This window comes from Phyllobates terribilis, unplaced genomic scaffold (assembly GCF_046119375.1).
Source record: "Phyllobates terribilis strain yellow unplaced genomic scaffold, ASM4611937v1 Scaffold_10__3_contigs__length_209671492, whole genome shotgun sequence".
Classification (NCBI taxonomy): domain Eukaryota; kingdom Metazoa; phylum Chordata; class Amphibia; order Anura; family Dendrobatidae; genus Phyllobates; species Phyllobates terribilis.
Window position 1 is genome coordinate 146,797,007 of NW_027362770.1, and position 13,064 is coordinate 146,810,070.

General features: G+C 43.4%; 1 protein-coding gene across 1 annotated transcript in view; it reads right to left on the reverse strand.

Moving 5' to 3' along the window:
• BLTP3B (bridge-like lipid transfer protein family member 3B) overlaps positions 1 to 13,064 on the reverse strand; it is a 93,956-nt gene that overhangs the window by 12,483 nt on the left and 68,409 nt on the right. Inside the window, exons 16-18 of the mRNA XM_073649894.1 lie at positions 12,689 to 12,831; positions 10,682 to 10,832; positions 931 to 1,187 (exon numbers count right to left, since the gene is read on the reverse strand). Of these exons, the coding sequence (XP_073505995.1) occupies positions 931 to 1,187; positions 10,682 to 10,832; positions 12,689 to 12,831 (551 nt within the window). The remainder of the gene's footprint in view (positions 1 to 930; positions 1,188 to 10,681; positions 10,833 to 12,688; positions 12,832 to 13,064) is intronic.

Here is a 13,064-nt window from a genome sequence, read left to right on the forward strand (position 1 = left end):
TGGCACAAAGGTTTATCTTCCCAGTTCTTTGGAGCCACTGCAGGAACCTCAAAGTCTGATGAAGGACAGTGGTAGACGCCTATTGACTGTCACGCAAGAGGTGGGAAAGACTAAGTGCAACACGAAAGGAAGAGGGGGAGGAAGCCCAAACACTAGGGAAAGGGGAAGTGGAGACCCCTAGGCAGATCTAATATCACCCAGCCTACCCTACTGTCCTTATATAGGTTCCACACCTATCGCCAAGCAGGACCCTAAACCCTGTATATCCCTAGAGCTTGGTCCTAGGTAAGGAGGGGGAGGGGTGAGCATTGGTCAGGCTCCCCTACAAACTAAAGACAACAAGGTAGACAAACAAAGGGGATGAACTTAGCTTGAGCAGACACCAGTGAAGTAATGCCAACTGTCCTCCAAGGGCACCAGAGAAGAAGCCAGCTAACAGCTAGTGCTCCAAGCATGCACAATTGTACATAGAAGCATCACCTGAAGCCTGAGGGTTTTTAACTCTCATGCAAGGGTGTGTCAATCAACAGCAGGAGGAAGGTCGACTTTGGGTCTTAAAGGAAGAAGGATTAAGAAGGTGTCTGCAATGCCAAGAGCAGTGACCTTCTACAGCCAGCTCCAGAGCAACTTTCTATCACACCTGACACACCCGTGACATTGACGTGCCGATATGGTGACCTATCTAAGCAATCTGTGACCACTTTCCCATTTGCATCCAATTGGATGCCCAGGTGCCCCTAAATCCTTCTTGGTAAAAGGTAGAACTTCTATGGACATTGAGTTAATTGCACCATCTAACCCAACGTTGGCTAAAATGGATATTTGAGAGGGCACCGCAAAAAAAAGATCACTTCCAGTATAGAGAACATGGAGGCTACCAATATCTCCACAGACAGGTCCACAGGATGGAAAAACTTACTAAATACTAACCTGTAAGTGTAATTTTGCCTTTTGCACTCTTATCTTCATCGGCATCACTTCTGCAACCGAGTCATCATCGATGAAGTGGTGGATATTCGCAAGGGTGGAAGTGAGGAACTCGGAGCTAAAATCTGACACTTGGCATTGGAGGAACCCGTTTTCAGCAGCAAGAAGAGAATAGCGTTCAGCACTAGGACCAGTCTCCAGTCTCAGGCTGATCTCTGGACATGACTTTCTCAGCTCCATCGATGACTTGTGATCAGAGTCTGAAGACACAGAAATATCAACCATAAATCTCTTCAGATGACCAAAACATTCCCAATTGCTCAGCACAGTACGAACATGGCTCAAGAGAGTCTACATTTTTTTTGAAGCTGATGAGTTTTTCCAAGCAGAAATGGATTCTGGAAACGCTCTTTTTTGGATTCATTTTTGGTGAGTATTTTAAAGAATTTTGGAAAGGATTTTTTTTCCTTAGGTATTTGGATTGGACAGTGGATAGTTTGCAGCAGATACCATCAGGATCCGCTTCAAACAAGTGACATTCACTTTTTTTTTTTTCAGAAACACAAAAAAAAAGCCTATAAAATGTGGGCTTACTGTGGAAATGAATAGGAAGAGTTTGCAAGCCATTTTGAAGTGAATCCCAAACTTTTCCTATTTGTCGTTGGTCCTTTAAAAAGTGTCAAAACCATTCAAGGCAGTGTAAGGGTATGTGCACACGTTGCGTTTTTCCTGCTGCATTTTACTCTTACACCAAAGTAAATGAGATTTCTGAAATCTCACACACACGCCGCTAACTTTTTCCTTGCAGATTTGAAGAAGTTTCATATCTTCAGCATGTCAAATGTATTTTATTTTTTTTTATTACTTAAATGCAAGCAATATACTTAAAAATCATTTTTGCATTTGGGTTTCATTAAACATTTTGCAATGTTAGCCTCTGTGCTGCACTGTCTATTATAAGCTGCAGAATGAAGTAACCGCGAATCAGTCAGTGAGTTCGTTCTGATCAGAGAGTTTATGACTCTTATCTTACTTATGAGCTTCTTTCTGCTGATTTATGAGCACAAAGTTCAGCTCAACTTTCATGAGGTCATAAATCAGCTGAGTTCAACTTAGAGACAGGAAGTTAAGAATTATAAACTCTCTTGTTTTGAGCTTTCCTAGAACAATCTTAATCTATAAGAAAAGGAAAAGCGGCTATCCACTGTGCGGGGAGTGAAGGACAGACAGATGGCTCGCCAACCATGAAGACATATGGCAATCTCTACCCCTAGATTTATTTTGTCCTACTTTTTGGAATCATCTCAGCACCATATGACTCTTGGTATAAAACTATCCTTACTACCACCGCTTGCTTTACCCATTGTAATCTTATCAAACAGCGCCACCAAGTGGTAAGTGCCCACATTGTCATTCATGCTGCACAACAAGCACAAGTCTTCCTTCATATTTTCATTAAAAAGTGCCACTAAAATTCATATTAATGTTGTGTCTCTCCTTCTGTTATGATCCTTTATATTTAACAAATTCCTGATGAGGCACATTTTGGGCTGTTTTTTTTTTTTTTTGGTACATGCAGCTTAAAAGATTTTTTTTCCCACTCAAATAATTTTTTCGTGATACGTGGGACTTCATTTTTATGTTATTTTCTTACTCTTTTTTTTTTTCCCAGATATTTATTGGGAAAATAATGAAAATACGTATTTTTCACATTTAAAAAAAAATCTAAAGACCACAAAGGACTAATAAAAATTTTAAAATGTGTTCTCCTTTCTGAAACAATTATTTTTATACAGTACAGACCAAAAGTTTGGACACACCTTCTCATTTAAAGATTTTTCTGTATTTTCATGACTTTGAAAATTGTACATTCACACTGAAGGCATCAAAACTATGAATTAACACATGTGGAATTATATACTTAACAAAAAAGTGTGAAACAACTGAAAATATGTCTTATATTCTAGGTTCTTCAAAGTAGCCACCTATTGCTTTGATGACTGCTTTGCACACTCTTGGCATTCTCTTGATGCGCTTCAAGAGGTAGTCACCAGAAATGGTTTTCACTTCACAGGTGTGCCCTGTCAGGTTTAATAAATGGGATTTTTGCCTTATAAATGGGGTTGGGACCATCAGTTGTGTTGTGCAGAAGTCAGGTGGATACACAGCTGATAGTCCTACTGAATAGACTGTTAGCTGCTTTTTTCTTGCCATAATACAAATTCTATGTAAAGAAAAACGAGTGGCCATCATTACTTTAAGAAATGAAGGTCAGTCAGTGCGAAAAATTGGGCAAACTTTGAAAGAGTCCCCAAGTGCAGTTGCAAAAACCATCAAGCGCTACAAAGAAACTGGCTCACATGAGGACCACCCCAGGAAAGGAAGACCAAGAGTCACCTCTGCTTCTGAGGATAAGTTTATCCGAGTCACCAGCCTTAGAAATCGCAGGTTAACAGCAGCTCAGATTAGAGACCAGGTCAATGCCACACTGAGTTCTAGCAGCAGACACATCTCTTCAACAACTGTTAAGAGGAGACTTTGTGCAGCAGGCCTTCATGGTAAAATAGCTGCTAGGAAACCACTGCTAAGGACAGACAACAAGCGGAAGAGACTTGTTTGGGCTAAAGAACACAAGGAATGGACATTAGACCAGTGGAAATCTGTGCTTTGGTCTGATGAGTCCAAATTTGAGATCTTTGGATCCAACCACCGTGTCTTTGTGCGACGCAGAAAAGGTGAACGGATGGACTCTACATGCCTGGTTCCCACCGTGAAGCATGGAGGAGGAGGTGTGATGGTGTGGGGGTGCTTTGCTGGTGACACTGTTGGGGATTTATTCAAAATTGAAGGCATACTGAACCAGCATGGCTACCACAGCATCTTGCAGCGGCATGCTATTCCATCCGGTTTGCGTTTAGTTGGACCATCATTTATTTTTCAACAGGACAATGACCCCAAACACACCTCCAGGCTGTGTAAGGGCTATCTGACCAAGAAGGAGAGTGATGGGGTGCTACACCAGATGACCTGGCCTCCACAGTCACCAGACCTGAATCCAATTGAGATGGTTTGGGGTGAGCTGGACCGCAGAGTGAAGGCAAAAGAGCCAACAAGTGCTAAGCATCTCTGGGAACTCCTTCAAGATTGTTGGAAGACCATTTCCGGTGACTACCTCTTGAAGCTCATCAAGAGAATGCCAAGAGTGTGCAAAGCAGTCATCAAAGCAAAAGGTGGCTACTTTGAAGAACCTAGAATATAAGACATATTTTCAGTTGTTTCACACTTTTTTGTTAAGTATATAATTCCACATGTGTTAATTCATAGTTTTGTTGCCTTCAGTGTGAATGTACAATTTTCATAGTCATGAAAATACAGAAAAATCTTTAAACGAGAAGGTGTGTCCAAACTTTTGGTCTGTACTGTATATCAGACACTTTTTTTTTTGTTCATTTTCCAATGGGGGTGGGGCTAGTAAATACAAATTGTATTTATCTATTAATTATTTTTTATGTATTTTAATATATATATATATATATATATATATATATATGTATATATATATATATATATATATATATTTATTTATTTTTTTTATTTATTTATTTTTTTTTTTAATTTAATTTATTTTACCATTTGTTCCCTCATAAGACCTATGGATGCATTCAACAATTACATACTTTAAAAAAAAAATTTCCCCTGTAACTGGGACTGGTATATCTGGTATATTAGCCCCAGTTACAGTGGAAATGCATCCTCCTGTTTGCAATGCAGAGCTTACTATCTCCTCTGACTGGGCAGCTCCTGTTCCTTCCTTCCACCCAGTGATCATATGACCGCAGCGCACGCAGGAGGAAGCGCCATTAGTGCTTCTTATTACTGTATGCACGGAGCCTGTTTAGCACTGTTTATAGAGAAATCAAGAAGGCAAAGATGGTAATAAACCAACTCTGCCTTCTTTATGGGGAGTCTGGCTGGGTCTGACAACGAGCTCACTGCTTTCAATCGCATGTAGCTGCTCTACTATGAAGTGACGTTCTAGAACATCGCTGCAGTACGCGGACTGCCTGGCTGTTCATCTATGGGTGGTCCAGATGTATAGTTTTGGATCATTAGGGCGGAGCTATAAGCCAGCCTCATGACAGAGCTGATGTGGGTCTGTTAAGATCTAAGAATTCCTGCATCTACCCGGCGGTCAGCGATCATGTGATTACAACAGTCAACATCATTATGGTTTCCAGAACTGTATATATGCTGTTCATTGAGCACTATGTATACAACAATTAGGAAAACAAGGGTGGTAATACGCGGTCTCTCTGCCTCCTCTATGGGAAGTCCCGCTTTCTCTGACATTCCAATTCTGAACGCTTTCTAGGCTGCTGCACACTCGGCAGAGCTGCTTTCTAGGCTGTTGCACACTCGGCAGAGCTGCTTTCTAGGCTGCTGCACACTCGGCACAGCTGCTTTCTAGGCTGCTGCACACTCGGCACAGCTGCTTTCTAGGCTGCTGCACACTCGGCAGAGCTGCTTTCTAGGCTGCTGCACACTCGGCAGAGCTGCTTTCTAGGCTGCTGCACACTCGGCAGAGCTGCTTTCTAGGCTGCTGCACACTCGGCAGAGCTGCTTTCTAGGCTGCTGCACACTCGGCAGAGCTGCTTTCTAGGCTGCTGCACACTCGGCAGAGCTGCTTTCTAGGCTGCTGCACACTCGGCAGAGCTGCTTTCTAGGCTGCTGCACACTCGGCAGAGCTGCTTTCTAGGCTGCTGCACACTCGGCAGAGCTGCTTTCTAGGCTGCTGCACACTCGGCAGAGCTGCTTTCTAGGCTGCTGCACACTCGGCAGAGCTGCTTTCTAGGCTGCTGCACACTCGGCAGAGCTGCTTTCTAGGCTGCTGCACACTCGGCAGAGCTGCTTTCTAGGCTGCTGCACACTCGGCAGAGCTGCTTTCTAGGCTGCTGCACACTCGGCACAGCTGCTTTCTAGGCTGCTGCACACTCGGCAGAGCTGCTTTCTAGGCTGCTGCACACTCGGCAGAGCTGCTTTCTAGGCTGCTGCACACTCGGCAGAGCTGCTTTCTAGGCTGCTGCACACTCGGCAGAGCTGCTTTCTAGGCTGCTGCACACTCGGCAGAGCTGCTTTCTAGGCTGCTGCACACTCGGCAGAGCTGCTTTCTAGGCTGCTGCACACTCGGCAGAGCTGCTTTCTAGGCTGCTGCACACTCGGCAGAGCTGCTTTCTAGGCTGCTGCACACTCGGCAGAGCTGCTTTCTAGGCTGCTGCACACTCGGCAGAGCTGCTTTCTAGGCTGCTGCACACTCGGCAGAGCTGCTTTCTAGGCTGCTGCACACTCGGCAGAGCTGCTTTCTAGGCTGCTGCACACTCGGCAGAGCTGCTTTCTAGGCTGCTGCACACTCGGCAGAGCTGCTTTCTAGGCTGCTGCACACTCGGCAGAGCTGCTTTCTAGGCTGCTGCACACTCGGCAGAGCTGCTTTCTAGGCTGCTGCACACTCGGCAGAGCTGCTTTCTAGGCTGCTGCACACTCGGCAGAGCTGCTTTCTAGGCTGTTGCACACTCGGCAGAGCTGCTTTCTAGGCTGTTGCACACTCGGCAGAGCTGCTTTCTAGGCTGTTGCACACTCGGCAGAGCTGCTTTCTAGGCTGTTGCACACTCGGCAGAGCTGCTTTCTAGGCTGTTGCACACTCGGCAGAGCTGCTTTCTAGGCTGTTGCACACTCGGCAGAGCTGCTTTCTAGGCTGTTGCACACTCGGCAGAGCTGCTTTCTAGGCTGTTGCACACTCGGCAGAGCTGCTTTCTAGGCTGTTGCACACTCCGCAGAGCTGTTTTCCAGGCTGTTGCACACTCGGCAGAGCTGTTTTCTAGGCTGTTGCACACTCCGCAGAGCTGTTTTCCAGGCTGTTGCACACTCCGCAGAGCTGTTTTCCAGGCTGTTGCACACTCCGCAGAGCTGTTTTCTAGGCTGTTGCACACTCTGCAGAGCTGTTTTCTAGGCTGTTGCACACTCGGCAGAGCTGTTTTCTAGGCTGTTGCACACTCTGCAGAGCTGCCCCCCATAAATGTTTATTAAACATTTAGAAAGTATTTCTATTAATCCAATACATCTAAAAATAAAAAGAATCTTAGCAAAAACTTCAAAAAAATATTCTACAACTAGTGTAAAACAGATTCAATGGATTCCATGGTTACAGACTACGAGAAAACTTTGTGTAGTCAGATCCAGAAGTCATGTAGCTATTATTCAACTTTTTCCACTGCCTAAAAAAATGCCTTAAAAAGGAAGGAAAGTAACTAATAACTAAAAGATGAGCCTAGTCAAGGTGTCTTCATCCTGTATACATGGAAACACATAGCCTTGCATTAGAACTGTATACACATAACGGTAAGAGATTGCTATTTGCAAAGTTGCTGCATTTATAATTTGGAAGGTTGGGACTTTAGGATTTTTTTTTGTGATCTCTTAATGTACCTTTGGTATATACGCTAGTCCTATATGTCAAGGACACAACAATCATGAAGAAAAATAAATCGCCTACAAGAAATACGGGCATATTTGAGATAAACTGTTCACCATATTGAAGCTTACCGCTTCTCTTGACAGATGGCTGTAAAATATGTTCTTTCCTCCATAATCCCTTTCTGTGTGAAGCAATTCCTCTTTTACAGATTAACGTAAGGCAATTGTTTTTTTATAAAGCCATAATTCTCCAAAAACGCACAATTTCTCGCCAGGATTTACAATACTGTGTCCCAGCTTGGAAACATTCACAAGTATCTAATGTGATTTATCCTTCACGTTCCGTCCCCCAGCCCTCCACATTCCATCCCCCCAGCCCTCCACATTCCATCCCCCCAGCCCTCCACATTAAGTCCCCCAGCCCTCCACATTCCGTCCCCCCAGACCTCCACATTCCGTCCCCCCAGACCCCAGAGAAATGGTGTCACGACCCATTTCTACACGGATCATTCCCATCTCCACTAATTTACAAGGTCCCATTAAAATCAGTAAGGACCTTAAAGGGGTCATCAGGTACGCATCAGAAGGGAGCAGGGCCAATGACATAAGGATCCCGCTCACAAAACGCTACAGTAACTAATGATCAGGACACATGCACGATATCTGCTTATCGTCTCCACACCTAGGCAGGGAAGCGGGGTCCTTACATCATCGATGTGAAAGTGAGCGGCACCAGATCGTGGTAGATGACCATTTTAAAGTGTTTTTCTGGTTTAGGTGAATAACTAAAAAGTTCTTTGTAAAACTTTGTGTTTCAATTGAAAAAGTCTAGGCAATGCTGTGTGAGCTACTGATAGTCTAGGCAATGCTCTGTGAGCTCCTGAAAGTCTAGGCAATGCTCTGTGAGCTCCTGAAAGTCAAGGCAATGCTCTGTGAGCTCCTGAAAGTCTAGGCAATGCTCTGTGAGCTACTGAAAGTCTAGGCAATGCTCTGCGAGCTCCTGAAAGTCTAGGCAATGCTCTGCGAGCTCCTGAAAGTCTAGGCAATGCTCTGCGAGCTCCTGAAAGTCCAGGCAATGCTCTGTGAGCTCCTGAAAGTCCAGGCAATGCTCTGTGAGCTCCTGAAAGTCCAGGCAATGCTCTGTGAGCTCCTGAAAGTCTAGGCAATGCTCTGTGAGCTCCTGAAAGTCTAGGCAATGCTCTGTGAGCTCCTGAAAGTCTAGGCAATGCTCTGTGAGCTCCTGAAAGTCTAGGCAATGCTCTGTGAGCTCCTGAAAGTCTAGGCAATGCTCTGTGAGCTCCTGATAGTCTAGGCAATGCTGTGTGTGAGCTCCTGAAAGTCTAGGCAATGCTCTGTGAGCTCCTGAAAGTCTAGGCAATGCTCTGTGAGCTCCTGAAAGTCTAGGCAATGCTCTGTGAGCTCCTGAAAGTCTAGGCAATGCTCTGTGAGCTCCTGAAAGTCTAGGCAATGCTCTGTGAGCTCCTGAAAGTCTAGGCAATGCTCTGTGAGCTCCTGAAAGTCTAGGCAATGCTGTGTGTGAGCTCCTGAAAGTCTAGGCAATGCTGTGTGTGAGCTCCTGAAAGTCTAGGCAATGCTGTGTGTGAGCTCCTGAAAGTCTAGGCAATGCTGTGTGTGAGCTCCTGAAAGTCTAGGCAATGCTGTGTGTGAGCTCCTGAAAGTCTAGGCAATGCTGTGTGTGAGCTCCTGAAAGTCTAGGCAATGCTCTGTGAGCTCCTGAAAGTCTAGGCAATGCTCTGTGAGCTCCTGAAAGTCAAGGCAATGCTCTGTGAGCTCCTGAAAGTCTAGGCAATGCTCTGCGAGCTACTGAAAGTCTAGGCAATGCTCTGCGAGCTCCTGAAAGTCTAGGCAATGCTCTGTGAGCTCCTGAAAGTCCAGGCAATGCTCTGTGAGCTCCTGAAAGTCCAGGCAATGCTCTGTGAGCTCCTGAAAGTCCAGGCAATGCTCTGTGAGCTCCTGAAAGTCTAGGCAATGCTCTGTGAGCTCCTGAAAGTCTAGGCAATGCTCTGTGAGCTCCTGAAAGTCTAGGCAATGCTCTGTGAGCTCCTGAAAGTCTAGGCAATGCTCTGTGAGCTCCTGAAAGTCTAGGCAATGCTCTGTGAGCTCCTGATAGTCTAGGCAATGCTGTGTGTGAGCTCCTGAAAGTCTAGGCAATGCTGTGTGAGCTCCTGAAAGTCTAGGCAATGCTCTGTGAGCTCCTGAAAGTCTAGGCAATGCTCTGTGAGCTCCTGAAAGTCTAGGCAATGCTCTGTGAGCTCCTGAAAGTCTAGGCAATGCTCTGTGAGCTCCTGAAAGTCTAGGCAATGCTCTGTGAGCTCCTGATAGTCTAGGCAATGCTCTGTGAGCTCCTGATAGTCTAGGCAATGCTGTGTGTGAGCTCCTGAAAGTCTAGGCAATGCTGTGTGAGCTCCTGAAAGTCTAGGCAATGCTCTGTGAGCTCCTGAAAGTCTAGGCAATGCTCTGTGAGCTCCTGAAAGTCTAGGCAATGCTCTGTGAGCTCCTGAAAGTCTAGGCAATGCTCTGTGAGCTCCTGAAAGTCTAGGCAATGCTCTGTGAGCTCCTGAAAGTCTAGGCAATGCTGTGTGTGAGCTCCTGAAAGTCTAGGCAATGCTGTGTGTGAGCTCCTGAAAGTCTAGGCAATGCTGTGTGTGAGCTCCTGAAAGTCTAGGCAATGCTGTGTGTGAGCTCCTGAAAGTCTAGGCAATGCTCTGTGAGCTCCTGATAGTCTAGGCAATGCTGTGTGTGAGCTCCTGAAAGTCTAGGCAATGCTGTGTGTGAGCTCCTGATAGTCCAGGCAATGCTCTGTGAGCTCCTGATAGTCTAGGCAATGCTGTGTGCGAGCTCCTGAAAGTCTAGGCAATGCTGTGTGTGAGCTCCTGATAGTCTAGGCAATGCTGTGTGAGCCAAATCAGTTCCAGTGGGAAATGTGCACATTTTTAAAAACATTTTTTACATAGATAATTCTATAAATATGAAAAGATATTACTGTACTGCACTAGTGTCCAAAAAAGTGTCCTTCCTGGTTGACATGCAAGGACATCTCCACCCACTCTCTGCCGCTCCTCTACAGTATGTGGCCCACCACTGCCATCAACTGTCATCATCATCAGGTGTCACATCAGGTGGTCTAGGATTTGGCATTTATTTAAGGGAGTCTAATCTGGGGATCTGTCCTTTCTACCCGGTCGGCATATATAAGGGGGACTGGGTTGGGGTCTGTAGATACATGGGTAGGCTACTTTGAGGGCTGGTCCAGCATATTACTTACTCATGTTCCGGCTGTTGAGGTATTGCCAGACACTAACATTCCCGAGCTGTTTTGGTATCACTTGGTTAACCTGAAGGCCGACAGCGACATCTTCTCCCCTGATGTCAATCCCACAATTAACACCAATTATTTTGAATACTACGACAGACATCTGTGATGGGAAAAAAACAAAACAAAAACAGGAGGATGACATCATGAGTCTTCACCAGATAACCCCGCCTCCTCCTTCTGTGACATCACAACTCTCAACACGTAAATCTATGTCACCACTTTGCCTTTCCAGTGAGCACTCTACAATCTTTATTTTCTGTCCTGTCTGAGCAATGCAATAGACCTGGTATTAAATCCTACAGTGATCACATTTAGTTTTGCAGCAGGCTGTAAAATGAGATTTTCGTTTTTCTTTTTCTTACCAGTCTGCCATCTTGCCCATTTAGCCACATGTGAAAATTATAATATGGTCTCACTTATTGTTACATTTCTCCAGCATTATAAAGGTGCCTTATTGGTACTTTTGGTACTTGAGGAGATATTATGGGCATCATTAGTTTTTTTTTTTTTTTTTTTTTTTTATAAATACACAATTTTTTTCTACAATACAATCTATATTGAAAATAATTTAAAAAATAGTGGCGTTTTCCCACTGGTCACTAGGTTTTTTTTTTTTTAGACTCTAACTTCCTGTTTCAGGAAACAATATATGCACATTGCCACAATGAACAGACTCGGATTTTATCTTTTGTATTGAAGCATTTAACAAGTGAGTGTAAAAGTCATTTTGAAAGGAGATTGAGCAGGGGGAGTTGTGACATCACCTAATTGTAATTGGTAGTCTATACATAGTAGCCAGAGAACCTCTGACGCGCGTTTTGGAGAAAGTGAAATGTGAAACACGCATCAGGGGTTCTCTGGCTACCATACAGGCTCTATTAGTTTACCAATGTGCTCTATGTTAAGTCTTTTTACATGTTTTTTTTCTTCTAGCTATACCATTGTGTGATTTTCTGATTACATATTATCATTGCACATTTAATGATCTCCTGATCTGCTGTTTCTGGGCATTTCTGATGTATACATTGTGATTCTATTGAAATCACGGATCAAATAGTAAATTGGCTATTTTTGCTATAATATTACAATAAGGTTTATAAGCTGCACAATTTATTATCCCTGTTTATGCTGCACAGCTTTGGTTAACTGTTTACAACTCAATCATCATCATCCTTTGGTCCAAATACTAGAAAAGTAGGAATACTATCCCCCTGGAAATATCAAAAGATAGTTATTAAAATCCTTAGGTTATCTGATATTGTTAAATCTATACTTGGGGTCACCTGTATGGTTTTAACTTATGCCTGGCATTCTCTTTTTATATATAATTGTAATTTTTTTTTATTGTGAGTTCATATTTTATACAATAAAGAATTTACAAATTGTTAAAAGAAATTTTGGCTAATGCTCCTAACTATGTATAGATTGTCTTGATTAAATGGAGAGCCCATCATTTTGGTATGTCTAGCTTTTCATTTAATTGTAATTGGTGTAGCCTGCATAATCATCTGTGTTGCCTGTCATTGTAATCCTGCCTCTGATGATAGGAGTCTCCTGAAAACTCTTCCTGAAAGAGTTTGAAAATTGCAAGATTACTATTATTATTATTATAATATTACTATTATATATTACTATATATATTATTAATAACCAAGAGATAAATATATATTTTTTTTAATAAATATATAAATAAAAATATTTAACTTTTTTGTTTTACATAATTATAACTCAAAAACCTGTTTTAAATCATAGGTAATTTTCTCGTGATAGCTTCCCATTAAATCCTCTAGTGTTTGCATTTAGTTTTACAGCAAGCTGTAAAATGAGACTCTTTTTTTTTTTATTTTTTTGATTGGTCCATCTCTAACATTCTATGATTCTATTCTATTCCGTCTTGCCTGTTCGCCCACTAGATGTCAGCATATGATAAAATTAAAATATGGTGTATATACTTACCACATCTTGTCTGGACTCATGTGTACTTTCATCAACTGCACTAACAGCATCTGGCGATGACGCACAGTAATCCTCGTTCCTCAACTCCACGCTGGCCGTGTCTCCTGTAGACTGATAATTCAAAGAGGAGAAATCTTCCAGGCCTAGGTAATAAAAAAAAAAAGTAAGAATGCAGTAAGCGCCCCCTAGTGGTGTTCACAGCTGAGCAGGGTGAGCTGAGTAGAATGATATACAGGTCTGTGGCAAAAGATTTAGTATAACTAGTAATTAATTCGATCATTCTTGGCACAGGAGTCCAGTGGGCGGTCCTATTAGTGACTGTCATTCTTCCTTGTACAAGTGTGCCAAGGAACCGCCTACTGGACTCTTAAACCCA